Raw genomic sequence first — 18597 nt, 5'->3', positions numbered from 1 at the left:
AATAAGGAAGTCTTGCTGTAATTGGGCAGCGCTTTGAAGAGACCACACCTAGATGTGGCTCTAGAATCAGACTCATCAGCCCTGCAAGGACCCACAGAACCTATGACCTGTAACACAGAGTGGACAATCGTACTCGTTAGCGTGCGATCGCCGAAGAAGAAGAAGACTCGGTGTAGCATTGGCCTCCATATTTAAGGAATGATATACTTGCATTGTAGGTGGTACTGCAAACATTTATCAGGTTGGCACCTGGGATGTGAGAGCTACCCGAATATAAGAGGGGCTGAGTAAATTGAGTAAATGACTCTCTGCAGTTTAGAAGAGTGTGTGGTGATCTCATTGAAAGATAAAAGATTCTGAAGGTGATTGACAAGGTGAACACTGTTTGACCTGGCTGGGAATTTTGAACACTGGGTGGTGGAGTGGGGGAGGGGTTTCATAGCCTCAGGATAAAGGATTGATCATTTAGGACTGAGGTTAGGAGGAATTTCTTCACTCCGGGGGCTGCGGAGTGCTTTCTACCCCAGAAGGTTATGGATGCTCTATCATTGAGTATACTTCAGGCGGAGATATTTGGTCTCTCTGAGAAATGGGGAGCGGGCGAGAAAGTAGAGTTGAGCCAGCCATTATGGCAGTAAATTTCAGGGCAGCCTCTAGGAACCGTAATGTCTACTCCTGCTCGGGTTTCTTATGTTCTCATGCTATGATGTTAACTTACTATATCAGTGGCATTCACATCCGCCTTCATCTTGAGCAAACTGTTGCAAACATCAAGCTGCCCATTCCCCGCTGCCAGGTGTAGAGGCGTTCGCTTTGTCTAAATGAATTTAAAAATAATTACATTAATTGTAAAATTACAACTTAAATATCAAAGCAGATAAGCTGCCTCACTTCCATGAATTGAAACTTTTCAATCCTATTGCAATGCTGACCTTTCCCATTGAAACGGGCTTTGGGGAAGCATCTTATCTCACTATTATGAATTTTCAGTGTAGGAGGAAATAGAGTTTTAGAGGCATGGATATCCGCCTGGTGCCCTGGCCAATACTGATCCCTATATCAGCATCACCAAAATAGATATCAGCCCTTAATTCCAGTGCTGTTTGGGGAATCTAACTGCATAAATTCGCTGAACATTCTTTGCATTACGACAGTAACTAGACATGAAAGGACTGCGCAGGTTGTAAAGCCATTTCAGGCAGCCTGAAGACATGAAAAGAGAGCTGGAGAAAGGCAATTTCCTTTTTTTCTACAACTGTGCTTTGCGACTCTGTGGCACACTCTATGTTGAAGCATAAAGGTGGTGTATCACACTACCTCTATTAAGATACCACTCTGGGATGTGAGGTGCTCATAGCAGCTGATTTAGTTCAGTTGCTGTTCGGACCTGCATGTGAACGCTGTTTGAAAGACCACGGGGGTTGGAGGGGTGAAACACCAAGCAATCCAGTAAAGAATGGGTCATCCTTGGCCTTTCAAAGAAGTTTAAAGATTGTGAGATGGGATTGAGGGAAGCAAGTAATTCCATCGGTTTGGGTGCTGAATAATGTTCAACTAGAATCGCACAATACCTGATTCTATGACATGTATTTGTGTGACATAACTGAAAAATACATCACCACTGGTTAAAAATCAACAATTCCTTTATATAATCAAAGCAAAAATAAATGTATTAATTTCTGTCCATCGCTCTGTACTTCAGAGGATAGAGGCAAGTTGAGTGGTTTAAATCTCACACTGCTTTATTGGAAGGTCCCTTCCTGTTGATTTCCTTAGTTCCTATTTCTTTTATTATGTCTTTATTGTTTTGGGTCCATAGATCATTAATGGAGACATACCTTTAAGTCGAGCAGAGGGGGTAAGGAACTCAAAAGTGTCAAAATAGTGCAGTGTGTTATAAAGTTTTGTATTTTGGGCAGAAGATCCCAGACCTTATGGCACCCAAGAGTTTGGAAGGGTTTGTTTCGATTGGTTGGCTGGTGACCAATGGATTGGCCAGGGACAGTATTCTGTCCAGCAAACGACAGCGATTGGTTCCTGTCAGGGGGATATTTTGGAGAGAAGCCACTGGACCCTCAAGATGGAAGCAGCTCTCTCTCGCTCAGCTCTGCTGCCTACTGTCTCAAGGCAGAAGCTTCTAGACCCTGAAAGGAGCGGTCTCTCTTTCTCTCTCTCTCTCACTTTCTCAAATGCTAGTTGCCTGCCACGTCTGTGAGTCTACAGTGAAAACCATTGCAAGCTGAAATAAAAGATCTGAAAGCCTAGACTGAAGAAGAAACTAACTGGAAGGTGTCCGTCTGAAACAAAGACTCTTATTCTTTTACGTTCATCATTATTTTACACCCCTCTTTCTCCTCTGTGTTTGTTTGTCTGTGTGTGAATTGAGGGTTGGGTGAGTTAAATGGGGGGATTAGAGATTAGATAGTAGTTAACCAGTTGTATTTGTTGCCTATTTGATTATAATTACTGGTATTAATAAAAAAAGTCAATTATGTTTAAAATTACAAATCTGGTGACTGGAGTTACTGGGCAGCCAAAGACCTTGGATATTTTAAAAATAAAAGTTAATTGCAACTCCGGGTGGAACTGACCGTGCACTGGCCCAGGGTGCTGTAATATCATTTGGGAGCATCGTCTGGGGATATTTGAAATGGTAGACAGCGATGATTTGGGGTACATTATTAAAAAGAGACACTAGGTTTCTAATAGTATAACAGGATGGCCCAGGAAGCTGCCAAAGCTTTTCTCCAGGTGGAGGAGCTGCTTTTGGTTTGTTTACAAGGGTTTTGAAAATACATCCTAATTGAATTGGCAAGTGAATTAAAAATAGAGGTGCCGGCTAAAGCTAGGAAGGTAGAAATAATTGGATCGATCGCTCAGCTTTTAAATCTGAAAGAGATACCAGAAACACAGTCTGGGGCGAGGCAAAAATCAGCGTAATTAGCTAAGATCTAGTTACAAATGAAACCATTAGATATACAGAAAAAGGAAAGAGATAGCGCTTTCAAATGGAAATTGAAATGAGGAAATTGGAACCAGAGAGAGAGGCAAAAGTAAAACAAAGAGTGTTCCAGCTTAAAGCACTAGAAACTAAAGGGGAGCTGCCAGGAGCTGGAGGGAAGTTTAACCCTAGAATCAAACCCAGTGGGGATATGCTTAAGTTTATACAGACCCGACTAAAATTTGAAGGAAATGGACTAGAGGAATTAGTCAGCAATTGAGAAAATAGCAACCCAAACGGAGTGGCCGAAAGAAAAGTGGACATTACCCATGCAAAGTAAATTGACAGGGCGGGCATAGGAAGTTTATGCTTTCCTGTCACAGGAGGTTCTAAGGATTATGACAAGGTACAAAAGGCTATTCTAGCTGCATATGCATTAACCCTGGAGGCATATAGGCAAAGGTTTTTGAACTTAAGGGAACAGCTGGCACAGACTAATGCTGTACTTGAAAGGGTTAAGCAGAACAATTTTAATCGGTGGACCCAGGGTATTGATCTGGGAGCCCGGGTTCGAATTCCACTACAGCAGGTGATGGAATTTATACTCAACAAAATATCTGGAAGTATAAGTCTAATGATGACCAGGAAACCATTGTCAATTGTCGTTAAAAAAAAACATTTGGTTCACTAATGTCTTTTAGGGAAGGAAATCTGCATCCTTACCTGGTTTGGCCTACATATGACTCCAGACCCACAGCAATTTCAAGGGGTACTCTTAAGTACTTTTGTATTCAACCACTACAAAAACACGAAAAAGGAATGAAACCGGACAAACCTTCCGGCATCGACCCAGGCACCGGAAACAGCAACCCCAGCCCTGTCGACCCTGCAAAGTCCTCCTTACTAACATCTGGGGGCTACAGTTGAGAGAGCTTTCTCACAGATTAGTCAAGCAACAGCCTGACCTAGTCATAATGACAGAATCATAACACAATGTCCCAGGCGCCACTATCACCATTCTTGGGTATGTCCTGTGTCACTGGCAGGACAGACCCAGCAGAGATGGCGGCAGGGTGGGATACACTCAGGTGGGAGGAGCCCTAGGTGTCCTCAACACCGACTCTGGACTCCATGACGTCTCATGGCTTCAGGGCTTCATGGGCAAGAAAACATCCTGTTGATTATCACATACCGTCCATCATCAGCTGCTGAATCCATGTTGAACACCATTTGGAGGAAGCACTGAGGGTGGCAAGGGTGCACAGTATATTCTGGGTGGGGGTCTTCACTGTCCATCAGCAAGAGTGCTCGGTAGTAGAGTGCAGGAGGGCATGCCAGGAGCAACACCAGGCATACCTAAAAATAAGGTGTCAACCTGGTGAAGCTACAACACAGGACTACTTGTGTGCACCAAACAGCATAAGCAGCAAGTCAGAGACAGAACTAAGCGATTACACAATGAACGCATCAGATCTAAACTCTGCAGTCCTGCCACATCCTGCCATGAATGGTGGTGGAAGAGGCTGGAGGAAGAGGCTCCACAAATATCCCATCCTCAATGATGGAGGAGCCCAGCACATATGTGCAAAAGACAAGGCTGAAGCATTTGCAACAATCTTCAGCCGGCAGTGCCAAGTGGATGATCCATCTCGGTCTCCTCCAGAGGTCCCCAGCATCACAGATGTCAGTCTTCACCCAATATGATTTACTCCATGTAATATCAAGAAACGGCTGAAGACACTGGATGCTTCAAAGGCTATGGGCCTTGACAATATTCCAGCAATAGTACTGAAGATTTGTGCTCCAGAACTTGCCACACCCCTAGCTAAGCTGTCCTAGTACAACTGCAACACTGGAATCTATCCGGCAATGTGGAAAATTGCGCCGATGTCTCCTGTACACATGAAACAGGACAAATCTAACCCAGCCAATTACCGCCATATCAGTCTACTCTCCATCATCAAAGTGATGGAAGGGGTCATCAACAGTGCTATCATGGCACACTTACTCAGTAATAACCTGCTCACGGACGCTCAGTTTTGGTTCCACCAGGGTCACTCAGCTCCTGACCTCATTACAGCCTTGGTTCAAACATGGACAAAAGCTGAATACCAGAGGTGAGGTGAGAGTGACTGCCCTTGACATCAAGGCAGCATTTAATCGAGTGTGGCATTAAGGAGCCCTAGCTAAACTGAAGTCAATGGAAAAAAGGGGGAAACTCTCCGCTGGTTGGAGTCATACCTGGTACAAAGGAAGATGGTGGTTGGAGGTCAATCATCTCTGCTCCAGGGCATCACTGCAGAAGCTCCTCAGGGTAGTGTCCTAGGCCCAACCATCTTCAGCTGCTTCATCATGATATCCCTTCCATCATAAGGTCAGAAATGGGGATGTTTGCGGATGACTGAACAATGTTCAGCACCATTTGTGACTCCTCAGATAATGAAGCAGTCCATGTCCAAATGCAGCAACATCTGGACAATATTCAAGCTTGGGCTGACAAGTGGCAAGTTACATTCACGCCGCACAAGTACCAGGCAATGACCATCTCCTACAAGAGAGGATCTAACCATCGCCCCATGACATTCAATGGCATTACAATTGCTGAACGCTCCGCAGTCAACATCCTGAGCGTTACCATTGATCAGAAACTGAACTGGACTAGTCATATTAATACTGTGTTTACCAGAGCAGGTCAAAGGCTCGGAATCCTACGGCGAGTAACTCACCTCCTGACCCCCAAATTTTGTCCACCATCTACAAAGCCCAAGACACTGCTGCCTCACAGCGCCAGGGAACCTGGTTCAATTGCGTCTTGGATCACTGCCTGTGTGGAGTTTGTACTCCTCGTGTCTTCGCGGGCTTCCTCCGGGTGCTCCGGCTTCCTCCCAAAGTCCAAAGATGTGCAGGTTACGTGGATTGGCCATGCTAAATTGCCTCTTAGTGTCCAGGGATGTGCAGCTTAGGTTATGGGGTTACGGGAATAGGGGGGGAAGTGAGAATGGGTAGAGAGCTCATTTGAAGGGTCGGTGTAGTCTCGATGGGCCAAATGACCTACTTCTGCACTGTACTGATTCTATGTAGCACAGTCAGCTCTCACAGAAATTGAGGCTCAGGCAGTTCCAGAGTGCTATTACCTTAAGAACAGAGTTCTGATGAGGAAGCGGTGACATCCTCATCGACCTGCGGAAGCGGAATGGACAGTTGCCCATTAGCTAGTGGTAATGTCCAAATATCGTAGGAAAATATTGCGGGTAGCGCATGAGATACCAATGGCAGGACATGTGGGAATTCAGCAAACTCAGGCATCAATCAACAGGCATTTTTCCTGCATAAAGATATAGTGCAATTCTCTAGAACCTGATATAACTGTCAGGTGATAGGAAAACTGCAACATGGCTTTCAACCAGCAACTTTAATACACATACCAGTGTTAGAGGAAACATTTAGTCAGGTATTGGTAGACCTTTTGCTTATCTATTCACATGTACGTCTTGCTGGATTCAGATTGCATTTGTTGTTGTAAATTATGTTTATCACACGCAGCCTCAAGTTGTTAAAATCTTAAGGATGTCTTCCAATTACTAAATAATCTGATTGTGTAAAGGGATCAAATGATATGGGGGGAAATTGGGAACAGGTTATTGAGTTGGATGATCAGCCATGATCATAATGAATGGCGGAGCGGGCACGAAGGGCTAAATGGCCTATACCTGCTCTTATTTTCTGTGCTTCCATTTTAAAGGAACTCATCAACAGATATCACTGCAATGATTTTCAATGTAAAACAGCGATGACTCTCTTGCTAACCAATATAATATGTCCTAAGGTCCCTGGGACTTGCGCTGTACCATAGCACCACCTACAGTCAGGGATCACCCAGTAAGCATTCGGCCTCTGTATAAAGCTCCAGTCCAGCCAGCTCAGATGGTTGTGAATATTTTCCAGATGTGAATAACTCAATGATATGTCTAAAAGGATGTAGCTTTCAGCGGAGTCGCAATGAGGCGGCTTGACCGCACTTTTAATGGAGATATCCGGCTCTCAGACTTACGAGGCCAAACTGTTTCACTTGTGCCTCAGGTTTTTCTAACGTGCAAGAATTCCTTCCTGTACAAATTCTCTACACTTCTGTACAAAGGTCTATGTTAATTTATGTCTCATGCAGTATTGACTCATTCATCGATTTCACTCCTGGGAAAGTGGCTTCCAGCTCCTTTGGGCTGGTGTTTATAGAACATAGAACATAGAACGAAACAGCGCAGTACAGGCCCTTCGGCCCACGATGTTGCACCGAAACAAAAGCCATCTAACCTACACTATGCCATTATCATCCATAGGTTTGTGAAGACCACCTCCTCATGTGCCCATGTTCATAGGAGACATGCGTCCTGTCGATCACCCTCTGGACCTGGGGCATCCTGGCGCTGGCAGCAAAGCCTTCTGTCCGAGCTTCCGAGTGGGTTCTTTCCATTTTGAAGCTAATTATATTGTGCCAAGCGGGCATACAAGGCCTCCGTTATAGAACATAGAACATAGAACGATACAGTGCAGTACAGGCCCTTCGGCCCACGATGTTGCACCGACATGGGAAGTCAAAAAACAAAAGCCATCTAACCTACACTATGCCATTATCATCCATATGCTTATCCAATAAACTTTTAAATGCCCTCAATGTTGGCGAGTTCACTACTGTTGCAGGTAGGGCATTCCACGGCCTCACCACTCTTTGCGTAAAGAACCTACCTCTGACCTCTGTCCTATATCTATTACCCCTCAGTTTAAGGCTATGTCCCCTCGTGCTAGCCATTTCCATCCGCGGGAGAAGGCTCTCACTGTCCACCCTATCTAACCCCCTGATCATTTTGTATGCCTCTATTAAGTCTCCTCTTAACCTTCTTCTCTCTAACGAAAACAACCTCAAGTCCATCAGCCTTTCCTCATCAGATTTTCCCTCCATACCAGGCAACATCCTGGTAAATCTCCTCTGCACCCGCTCTAAAGCCTCCACGTCCTTCCTATAATGCGGTGACCAGAACTGTACGCAATGTATGCTCCCTGCTGGCAGGTTTGAAAGGCTGTGGGAGTTGTGGGGGAGGGCTGAGGGTATGTTATAGCCAGTGGGTGCTGCCTACCCACCCTCAACCACTCCCCAAACTTTCTGAAAGTTTAGAGGAGGCATCGGGCAGCCCACCCATCCTTGGGCCTATTGAAGACCCAATTGGCCAATGAATGGTGCTCATGTTGTGTCCATGAGTTGACTACACTAATGGGCAGCCATGGTGTGTCCTTGAATGTTGAGTGGCATTCATCATTCCTGGTGGTGTGACGTACCTCCTGATAGCCATCTGTAAAATGTTGTTAACTCATTGTGAGTAAGCGACAACAGTTAGCAACTTACCAGAGAGAGTGCATCAATGCTGGATGCGTGGGTCTCCACTAGCAGCTTCACCAGCCTGTTGTAACCGTTTTGTGCTCCCAGATGAAGAGGCGTCAGGCCAAGTTTGGTTTTGGCATTGACAAAGGCTTTGTGCCAGAGTAGGATATCTGAGATCTGGTCGTGGCCATTCTCCGCTGCCAGGTGAAGCCCAGCTTTACCATGCTGTGCAACAAAACAAAAGGAACAAGTCTTTAAAGCAGTATTGCAGGACCTTGTATTTTAAATGTTAAGCATCGAACTTACTTAACTTTGGAGAAGCAGTTCAATAAACCACCAGCCAAATATTTAGGTATTACAAGTTGAAGATTGGGATGTGCAATTTTGGCAACAAACTAGATTTAAAGCACTGCTAGGGAGCATCATTGTCAATGTATAAGTTACAATATTGGTAGATGTTACATAATAGACAACATGGTGACATTTGAATAATTAATAAAGTATTCAGCAATGTAAGAGCAACTTACTCACAATGCCCTGATACCTTTGTTTGGCTAATATGCTTTACTTCAAATATAACTGTTAAATGTCTGCGCCTTAAATGAGAATCGCAGTTACCTCGTCAAAAACGTCCACTCTCGCATGGTTTAACAGCAGTATTTTCACCATCTCAGTGTGCCCTCTCTCTGCAGCCAGAAGTAACGGGGAACAACCATTCTGAATATGTAATAAGAAATTCAGGAAATACTTATTGGTCTTTGTCTTAAAGTCACAAAAGTTCAAACGGGTTATTCGGACGGACATTTAAACCTGTCAAGTGCATAACTCCGAGTCTAAGGTTGAGAGGGAAGGTGACAGCGCAGGAGCATTAGAATTTGATCACAGGATGTCTACATGTTTCCACTCAGCCGAGGCTCAAACAGAGACCAAGACCAAACTCTTCTGGGCGCTGGATGAATACCATTTTAGACATTAAAACGGGAGCCCATGAGCACACAGGCAAATCAGTTCTCTCACTTGCAAACGTAGAATCAGGGCAAATACTGCAATGAAAACAACTGAATGAAAAGCATGACATAAAAACAGAAAATAGTGGAAATAAGCTTGTTACAGGTGGACTGCTGTGTATTTCCAGCACTTTAAAACATAAATCATTTGCTCAACATTACAACAGCAAGAAAGAATGAATTTCATTTCCATGGCACCTTTCATGACCTCAACACACTACACTACTGATACGAACGGCACTCCTTTTTCTTTCATGGGATGTGGACATCGCTGGCAAGACTAGCGTTCATTGCCCACCTCATCCCTAAGTGCTAGGCCTTTTCAAAGAACCAACCACATTGCTGTGGATCTGGAGTCACATGTAAACTAGACCAAGCAAGGTTGGCAGATTTCCTACCCGAGACGAAGGACATTAATGAACCAAGTGGGTTTTTACAACAGTGCAATCAATTATAGCTGTATGGTCACCATGACTGAGACTAGCTGTTAATTCCAGATTGTATTTATTGGGCTGCTGTGGTGGGATCTGAACCTGTGTCCTTGGAGTATTAACCTGGGCCTCTGAATTACTAGTCAAGTAACATTGCCACAATGCCACCATCTCTAAGATGGCACCTAAGGCACCATTTCTAAGAGCACAAGTATAGAATAGATAAACAACTGACTCACAAGCCATCTGACATTTTTCTATTTGACAAAACTCTTGCAGTTTACACTGATACACACTTTCCAGAAAGAGCTCCTGAGAGAGTTTAACAACCATCAATAAATATGCAAGATTGTGAGATATTGTGAGATATCTTTCTGATCAGAAAGACAATCAAACGTAAAATTCATATTCTGTATCTAACAACCATCTGTGTGCTGTTTATGGTCAAAATCATTCAGTGACTTCCTTCATATCATGGGCACCGTAGTACAGTGGTTCGCACTGTTGCTTCACAGCAGCAGGAAACCGCGTTAGATTCCCGGCTTGGGTAACTATCTGTGCAGAGTCTGCACGTTCACCCAGTGTCTGCGTGGGTTTATTCCGGGTGCTCCGGTTCCTCCCACAAGTCCAGAAAGACGTGCTTGTTAGGTGAATTAGACATTCTGAATTCTCCCTCAGTGTATCTGAACAAGTGCCGGACTGTGGCGACGAGGGGATTTTCACAGTAACTTCTTTGCAATGTTAATGTAAGCCTACTTGTGTCACTAATAAAGATTATTATTATCTCACCCTTGCATAAGGTTACATGAACACTAGATGACTACCTAGTGAGAATAAGCTCACTGTACCAATTATACTCCAAGGTCTTCTCTTATATTACTCAGTCATTTCTTCGCACAGTATTTTAGAGATACCGGAAACAAAAGCAGCAAATTAGTACCATACCAATTTGAGTGCTTTGTCGACCATAACAAGAGCAAAGTTCCACAAACAGCAATGAGATAACCTATTTTAATGGTATTGGTTGAGGGAATGGATATTATTATTACAGCACTACATCACCTGACAGGGTAGACAAGACATCAGCTTATCATTTCTTATGAAAGATGGTACTCCTGACAGTGCAGCACTCCATCAACCAGCACTCCATCAATCAGGCTGGCATCCGGATGGGGAACCCATTACTGATGTCACACGCACACTGTGGGGGTCAACATACCAGCCTATACCTGTTGGGCCGAATGGCCTGTTCCTGAGCTGAATATCGAATGTTAACAAATTCCACATGTGGAGGGGGGAGGAGAACTCCAGTTTCTGCCTTTCTCATACTCTGCTGACCAAACCCCCCTCCTGTAAGTTAAAATCAACCCTACTGGCCCAGATGACCAAATGTATGGTCAAAGAGGTAGGTTTTAGGGAATGTTGAAAGAGAGGAAAGGTAGAGAGGTGGAGAGGTCCACCGCAGGGATTCCAGATCCTAGGGTTGAGATAGCTAAAGGTACTGAAGGCCAATTATAAGGCGAAAAAAATTGGGAATGCACAAGAGATACAGGAATGCAGAGCTCTCTGAGGGCTGTAGGCTATCAAGAAAGGAAAGAATGATTTGAACACAAGCATGTTGTCTGTTTCACTGTCAGAAGACTTGCGAACAGAATTGAGCACTCATTAAGGAAGCTGTTTATGATGTGCGGGCAAGGTCATTAATGAAGCAGCTAAAGAGGACTCTTCACTGAGTCGCTCTGAGTGATGTCCGGGCTTGCAGTGATTGGTGTCTAACAACCCAACCATTTCCTTTGTATCTGGTGTGACCCCTCCAAGCCAGAGATGGATTTTCCTTTCGACTGACATCGACTTCAGGTTTGCTCCTTGGTGCCATTCTGAGTTGAATGCTGCCTTGATGTAAAAGGATTGCTGACCGTACCCCTCCTCTGGCATTCAGTTCTTGCACCATCTGTATCAAAGCCTTAATGTTGCCTGAGTGGCTATGAAAGAATCTGAGTACTGGAGAGCTGCTCATTGGTGAGTAGTAACTAATCGGTGAGGAGTCACTTTTACAGATAATTGGGAGACAGGCAGGGATTTGCAGAGTTAGATTTATTCTTCTTTTTTGTAAACAAGGCGCAACTGGGCCACTTTATTAATTATTAGATCAATGCCAGTTCCATAGCTGCACTGAAACTGCTTGGCTGGGAGCATGACTATTCCTGGCAATCAGGCAATACAGTCAAGATATAGCCAGTGCCCAAAGCCTTCGCTGTGTCAACGTTAAGGTTTACTTATAACTAATTTGGAAACGGAGATTCATCCTAAACGTCTCAGAAGACCTAAATATAGCTAGAACTTTAATAAAAAATGATAGAAATGTACCTTAGATTGTTTATTGATGACCTGTTGGATTCTATTTGAGCTGATGTATTTCAAGATCTCAAGAAGAACGTCAGCATTTCCCACATGTGCACAGTAATGCAATGGAGTCTCATGTGTCTAGAAAGCCAGTAGCAATCACATGACAATTAATTTACAAAGCCAAATGTTTAATTTAAACCCCAGCAGCAAACATTTTGAAGTTTAATTATCTGCCTACAATGATTTGTTACTTTGCCTTTACAGGAGGGTCAATCTACTAGAGTGACGACCTTGGCTGGTTTAAATGGCCTTTTCTCCTCCATCTTCCCATTTCTTTTCTATGATATTACTTTACTTTTTTCCATTGTAAATATGTATTATACCAAAGTTAAATCAATTTGGCATTCAGCTGTGCAAAAACTAGCTCCAGCAACTTCACACGTAAAGATATAAATACGAATGTGAGGAGCCATCAATTGGTTAGACACCAAAGAGAAAATGCTGGAAAATCTCAGCAGGTCTGGCAGCATCTGTAGGGAGAGAAAAGAGCTAATGTTTCGAGTCCAGGTGACCCTTTGTCAAAGCTCAATTGGTTAGATAGCCCTGGTGCCTTCTTTTTTTCAAGAGTTATGAAAATATGGCAGAGGCAGTACTTGCCTCATTGGGGTGTTTTGCAGGATAGTTCATTATCTGATAAAACGTGGTCCAAAAAGTCTGTTCTATTCTGCTGTACGCACTGGCAGGGAAGGTTAATGCTACAGTGCATTTCAATTTCAATGTATCTCAGATTTCTAAATTGAAAATCAGTATGGTAAGAGGTTAAAATGAGCAGCATCCTTTTGGCCCATCAACCCATTCCTTTCACAGTACATACTACCCTAATCATGAATCCACCCTCTTACCCAAGATCTATATATGCTCTTTAATTACCGAAGATTAGTTAATCTCAGGCTACTTTTGACTGGTGCAGACGCGATGGGCCGAAGGACCTTTTCGAGTCATAGAGGTCTACAGCACAGAAGTAGTTTGTGAGACAGGAAATTTGACACATCTGTTATTCTCGGCAAGTGTTGCTTTTCTCGCCTGTTTTCTGAATTCATGCTTCCTCCTTCATCAATGTACATATTAAAATGCCTCACAGAGAAATATTCTGTAACAATACCGCTGTCGACTTAACTCCTTGAGTACCAAGTAGTTCCCATCATAAATTACCAGCTTTGTCATTGCAGTGATGTCAGCTTCATACTCCATGAGAATTTTAACAATCTTAGTGTCTTCTTGCTGAAAGTGAATCACATCTTTCTTAATCTCAGCTGCAAGGTGCAGGGAGGTTTCTCCAACCTGGACAAAACAGAAGCAACTATAAAGTTAACAGTGGTGGAATCATCATAGAAGAATCATACAGTACAGAAGGAGGCCACTCGGCCCATCGTGGCCCCACCGACCCTCTGAAAGAGCATTCCATCCCAAGCTAACTCCTCCACCTTATCTCAATGACCCCTGAACCCAACCATCTTTAGACACGAAGGGGCAATTTAGAATGGCCAATCCACCAAACCCGCTGATCCTTGGACTATGGAAGGAAACCGGAGCACCCGGAAGAAACCCATACAGGCACGGGGAGAAAGTGCAAACTCCACACAGTGACACGAGGTCGGAATTGAACCAGGGTCCCTGGCACAGTGAGGCAGCAGTGTTAACCACTGTGCCGCCGTGCCATCCCATGGGAAGCACCCACTTATCAGTTTAGCCTAGTTTGCAAACGTGCACACTTAAAAATCTGCTTGATATGAAATGCACTCGGATTCTTATTAGTTCCTTGCTCATCTCCAAAAAGATTTAATTTTGTTGACTGGAGAGAAATGTGAATAATTGCTTTAAGACTCACACAATATAATTGAAAAAAAAGTATTTCTTTAGTCAACTAATCTGTTCTCAAGTGACATCAGGGAGGATGATGTTGAAAACTATTCTCAGCAGGATTATGGCAGAGTTTCCATCACCAGATTGCGAAGGAAGTACTAAAGGGGAATACATGTTTCCTTATCACGTAGGAAGGAGTTTCCTAACTACAAAGCTTTAAAAGGTGTCATTTCTTTGGTGGAGAGCAGTGAGATTTCCCCCCTTCCCTTAATTCAATTTGCAATGGGATTTTCTTTTATCTGAATGAAAATATTTCTGGCACCTCTCACTTTCCTGGTTCTTACCTTGTTTTCCTGGTTGACACACGCAACAGCCTCGATGTGGCTCCTCTCATTGGTCAGGTAGCTGAGGATTTCTTCCACAACGCTGACATGACAGTGTCGGACTGCAAGGTGCAATGGATTCTCTCCCGCCTAAACCAAGAAGCAACAATCGAACACTCCAGTTCTTATAAAACATTGGCTTAGAAGCAGAACCCTGCTGCTGACTCACATTTCCAACCACTTTCCCGGTGACTCAAGCTGGCAACAATATCAAGCCCGACAACCCTCTGAGACCTCTGCGCTCTTCCATTTCTGACCTCTCGTGAGTCCCACGTGCCTTCAGTGGTTCAGGCTCCAAACAACTTCCTTCCCTAAACTTCCTTCCTTACCTCGCTTTTTTCCTCTAAGATGCTCCATACAGCCTACTTCTTTGATCAAGCTTATGTTAACATTTGGCTAGTTGTCAAGTTTAGTTTGATAATCTGTAAAGGACCTTGGGATAGTTTACTACATCTAAGGTGCTGTATAAATGTGAGTTATTGTCCAAAAGTGTGCAGGTTAGGTGGATTGGCCATGCTAGATGCCACATCAGGATTTTCTGAGCCAATATCATTCCTCACTATTATATTGGTTTCCTCCTTTACTAACCAATGCCACCCTGCCTTCTTTCTCTTTTTGTCTGTCCTTCCTAAATAATAAATACTCATGGATGCTCAGTTCCCACCCTTGGTAACCTTGCAGCTGTGGCCCTGTAATTGCAACCATATCAGAACCGTTTATATCTATTTGCACTGTTGATGCACCTACCTTATTGCGAATGCTCTGCGAATTAATACACAACACCTTTAGACTTGTCTTATTAACCTTTTTAGTCATCTTAGCTTTATTTTGCATTATGTCCCCATTTGTTTTTTGTCCTTGTTTTCTCTGCGTTCTACTTTTGCTTCTTATATGCCTGTCTTTTGTTTCTATCCTTGTTTCTCCTTCCTGTGTCTCCATGCTCAGGTTGCCACCCCCCTGTCATTCTAGTTTAAACTCTCTCTGATGGCATTAACAAACACCCCTCCTCCCCTGAGGACACTGGGCCCTGACCGTGCCCAGATTCAATCAATCCAGCTTGCACCTGTCCCACCTTTGCTAAAACAGGTCCTAATGTCCCAAGAATCTGAATCCCTCCCTCCTACACCATTTCCCTAGCCATGTATTGATCTGGTATATCCTGTTATTTTTACTCTTGCTGGCACGTGGCACTAGTAATAATCCTGAGATTACTACCTACTTTTTAATTAACTTCCTAACTCCCTATATTCTGCTTGTGGGACCTCATCCTTTTTCTCACCAGAGACGGATTTAAGGGGAATAGAGACAAGCACATGAGGAGGTAAAGAATGGAAGGATCTGCTGATAGATTATGACGAAAGATGGGAGAATGCCCTTTATGGGCCAGAAACATGGACATAGACCTGTTTGATTAAATGGCCTGTCTCTAAATTTTGATGTAATTCTAATAGATTCTGATAAGAAGTTAGGGGTCAGTTAGCATAGGGCTGGGGTGTGATGCAGAATGACACCAAAGATGTTTCAATCTCCCCACTATCTGTGGTTATTCATGGCGGCCTGTCTCCTCACCTTGCCCCACACTTGTGAAGTGGTCTCAGCAACAAATAGCCGATTGTCTCTCACACTCTCTCGAATGGAGTGAGCCCTTTGTGGACTCTGGCCAATTACCTAAAAGGAAGTTAAGCTGCTGTACTTCCTTTTCACTCATTTATCTGTTTGCAGTAGTGGGCCCGCTTTACCTTTGACTGCCATGTTAAATCGCCTCCCTCCTCAATCAACGCCTGGATCATTTTCAAGTTGCCGTGGCGAGCAGCGACGTGCATGGCTGTTTCACCGTTCTGCCAACATCAAAACAAAGAAAACACGTGAATCAATAAGAAGTTCACTCGAGCCAGAAAGAAACAGCCAACCCTAACCAGTCAGAAAATAGGCCCGGGACATCCTGGATCTTGCCGACATAATTTTAGTGAAAGAGCAGAGTTGCACATTTTGTTCTAATGAACTTCATACATAACTAGTTTACCTCAGTTTACACTGACCATCACGTGCTAATTTCCTAGAATGGTTGTGCTAACTACAGGCTATATACTCTGAAACCCTCTCCAGCTCATTTAGATAGCCCCACATTCTGGCAAAAAGATTAGCTCGCAGGTTTTCCTACATTCAAGTCAATAATGTGCCAGCATGGGTTTACCTTCCAAAGTTAGGCACAGCTGCAGCCAAAGTCATGATTGTACCAGTAAAACTGGACGAATAACAGCAAGGGCGATTTTGAGCCACTCTCTCCATCTGTGAGATACTCAGTGTGGGCTCAAAATCTGGAATCGAAAAACGGGATTCTCTCCGGTGGGTTTTGGAGTCCCCCCCCCTCTCTGGGGGAGTGCTGCGAATCACGTGGTGGGAGCCCAGGAACTTAATTTTAATACATTGCCATGTCATCAGCAAGCACTCTCGCCAGACCTTCCCCCTCACGGAATCTTGACCCGGTGCCAGCGTGATGTCACCGTACTGTACGGGGTGGGGTCCCATCATTTCCCGTGGTGGGGTATGCCCGTACGTGTCAGCGGGGGAGGGGAAGGGCAGGATTTCTGTTGCGGGGGGAGAGGGGGGCTTGCCGCCAGCAATCTGCTCGCACCCTACCCTGCGCCACATGGCAGCACCCATACTGCCCGCCATGGGAGGGTGCCCCATTCACAAAGCCACCAGCTGCCCACTCCATGCGCTGCCCATGTCCGACTACCAACTATGCCTTTTCCGTCTCCTCACCCCCAGGAGAGGCGACGCATAATTGCAGAGAGAGAGAGAGAAGAGCGGAGGGGGAAGCACCGGACCTGCGGCCCCTCACCGTAGCGGAACGGTGGGTACTGGACCTGGTTGGTGGGCCCAGAGGGAGGACATTCACCGAGGTGGAGGTCGGCATCCGGGAACCAAGTGAGCCCCCACTGAGTTGTGGTTTCCTGATGGCATGCGTGGCACAACCCCCACACCAACCTCACACTATCTCAACCCCAGCACCCCACCACCTCTGTACTAGCCCATCCCTGCCACACCACCCTAACATCCCCCCACCACTCCTGGGTGGAGGGTGCGGAGGTGGGATGGGATGTTCGTGCCACTGTCGGCCAGACCCCTAGTCGAACTTGGAAGCGATTAGAGCATCCCATGCACGCTGGCGCTCACGTTGTGCAACGTACTATGCCTGCCTGAGCCCCATGCCCTACCCATCCTGGCCCTCCCCCGCATCCTCCATGTCGGACGAGGACTGGTGTCATCCCCCTCCTCCAGCATGTCATCCCTCTGCCACGTGGTGTTGTGTAGGACGCAGTAGGCCACCACGATGTTGGTGACACTCCCAGCGTTATATTGGAGGGCCCCTCCAGAGCGGTCCAGGCACCTGACCCGCACATTCAGGACGCCAATGCGCTCGATCAGTTGTAGCATGGGCATTTTTGTAGCGGGTCTCCGCATTGGTCTGTAGCCTCCAGATAGGCATCATCAGCCATGACCGCAGTGGATAACCCCTGTCACCCAGGAGCCAACCTCTCACCCATAGGTGCACCAGAATGAAGGTGTTGTGCACACTACCCAGCTATCGGGTGTAGACGTGCATGATGTGCATCTCATGGTCACACACCAGCTGCACATTCATGGAGTGGAACCCCCTTCGGTTTGTGAAGACCACCTCCTCATGTGCCCATGTTCATAGGCGACATGCGTCCTGTCGATCACCCTCTGGACCTGGGGCATCCTGGCGCTGGCAGCAAAGCCTTCTGTCCGAGCTTCCGAGTGGGTTCTTTCCATTTTGAAGCTAATTATATTGTGCCAAGCGGGCATACAAGGCCTCCGTTATAGAACATAGAACATAGAACGATACAGTGCAGTACAGGCCCTTCGGCCCACGATGTTGCACCGACATGGGAAGTCAAAAAACAAAAGCCATCTAACCTACACTATGCCATTATTATCCATATGCTTATCCAATAAACTTTTAAATGCCCTCAATGTTGGCGAGTTCACTACTGTAGCAGGTAGGGCATTCCACGGCCTCACCACTCTTTGCATAAAGAACCTACCTCTGACCTCTGTCCTATATCTATTACCCCTCAGTTTAAGGCTATGTCCCCTCGTGCTAGCCATTTCCATCCGCGGGAGAAGGCTCTCACTGTCCACCCTATCTAACCCCCTGATCATTTTGTATGCCTCTATTAAGTCTCCTCTTAACCTTCTTCTCTCTAACGAAAACAACCTCAAG

At 45.1% G+C, this 18597-nt stretch overlaps 1 protein-coding gene across 4 annotated transcripts in view; it reads right to left on the bottom strand.

Annotated features, from left to right (window-relative positions):
- Positions 1-18597, bottom strand: part of trpn1 (transient receptor potential cation channel, subfamily N, member 1) — a 466288-nt gene that overhangs the window by 117436 nt on the left and 330255 nt on the right. For all 4 annotated transcript variants that reach the window (XM_072468296.1, XM_072468298.1, XM_072468299.1 and 1 more), the window contains 7 exons: positions 16085-16183; positions 14307-14435; positions 13312-13440; positions 12121-12237; positions 8934-9032; positions 8340-8540; positions 719-817 (listed from right to left, as the gene is read on the bottom strand). In XM_072468296.1, coding sequence (XP_072324397.1) covers positions 719-817; positions 8340-8540; positions 8934-9032; positions 12121-12237; positions 13312-13440; positions 14307-14435; positions 16085-16183 — 873 coding nt within the window. The remainder of the gene's footprint in view (positions 1-718; positions 818-8339; positions 8541-8933; positions 9033-12120; positions 12238-13311; positions 13441-14306; positions 14436-16084; positions 16184-18597) is intronic.

Source organism: Scyliorhinus torazame, chromosome 11 (genome assembly GCF_047496885.1).
Source record: "Scyliorhinus torazame isolate Kashiwa2021f chromosome 11, sScyTor2.1, whole genome shotgun sequence".
Taxonomy (NCBI): Eukaryota; Metazoa; Chordata; class Chondrichthyes; order Carcharhiniformes; family Scyliorhinidae; genus Scyliorhinus; species Scyliorhinus torazame.
Note: the sequence above shows the minus strand (reverse complement) of the source record. Positions and strands in the feature narration are given on the sequence as shown.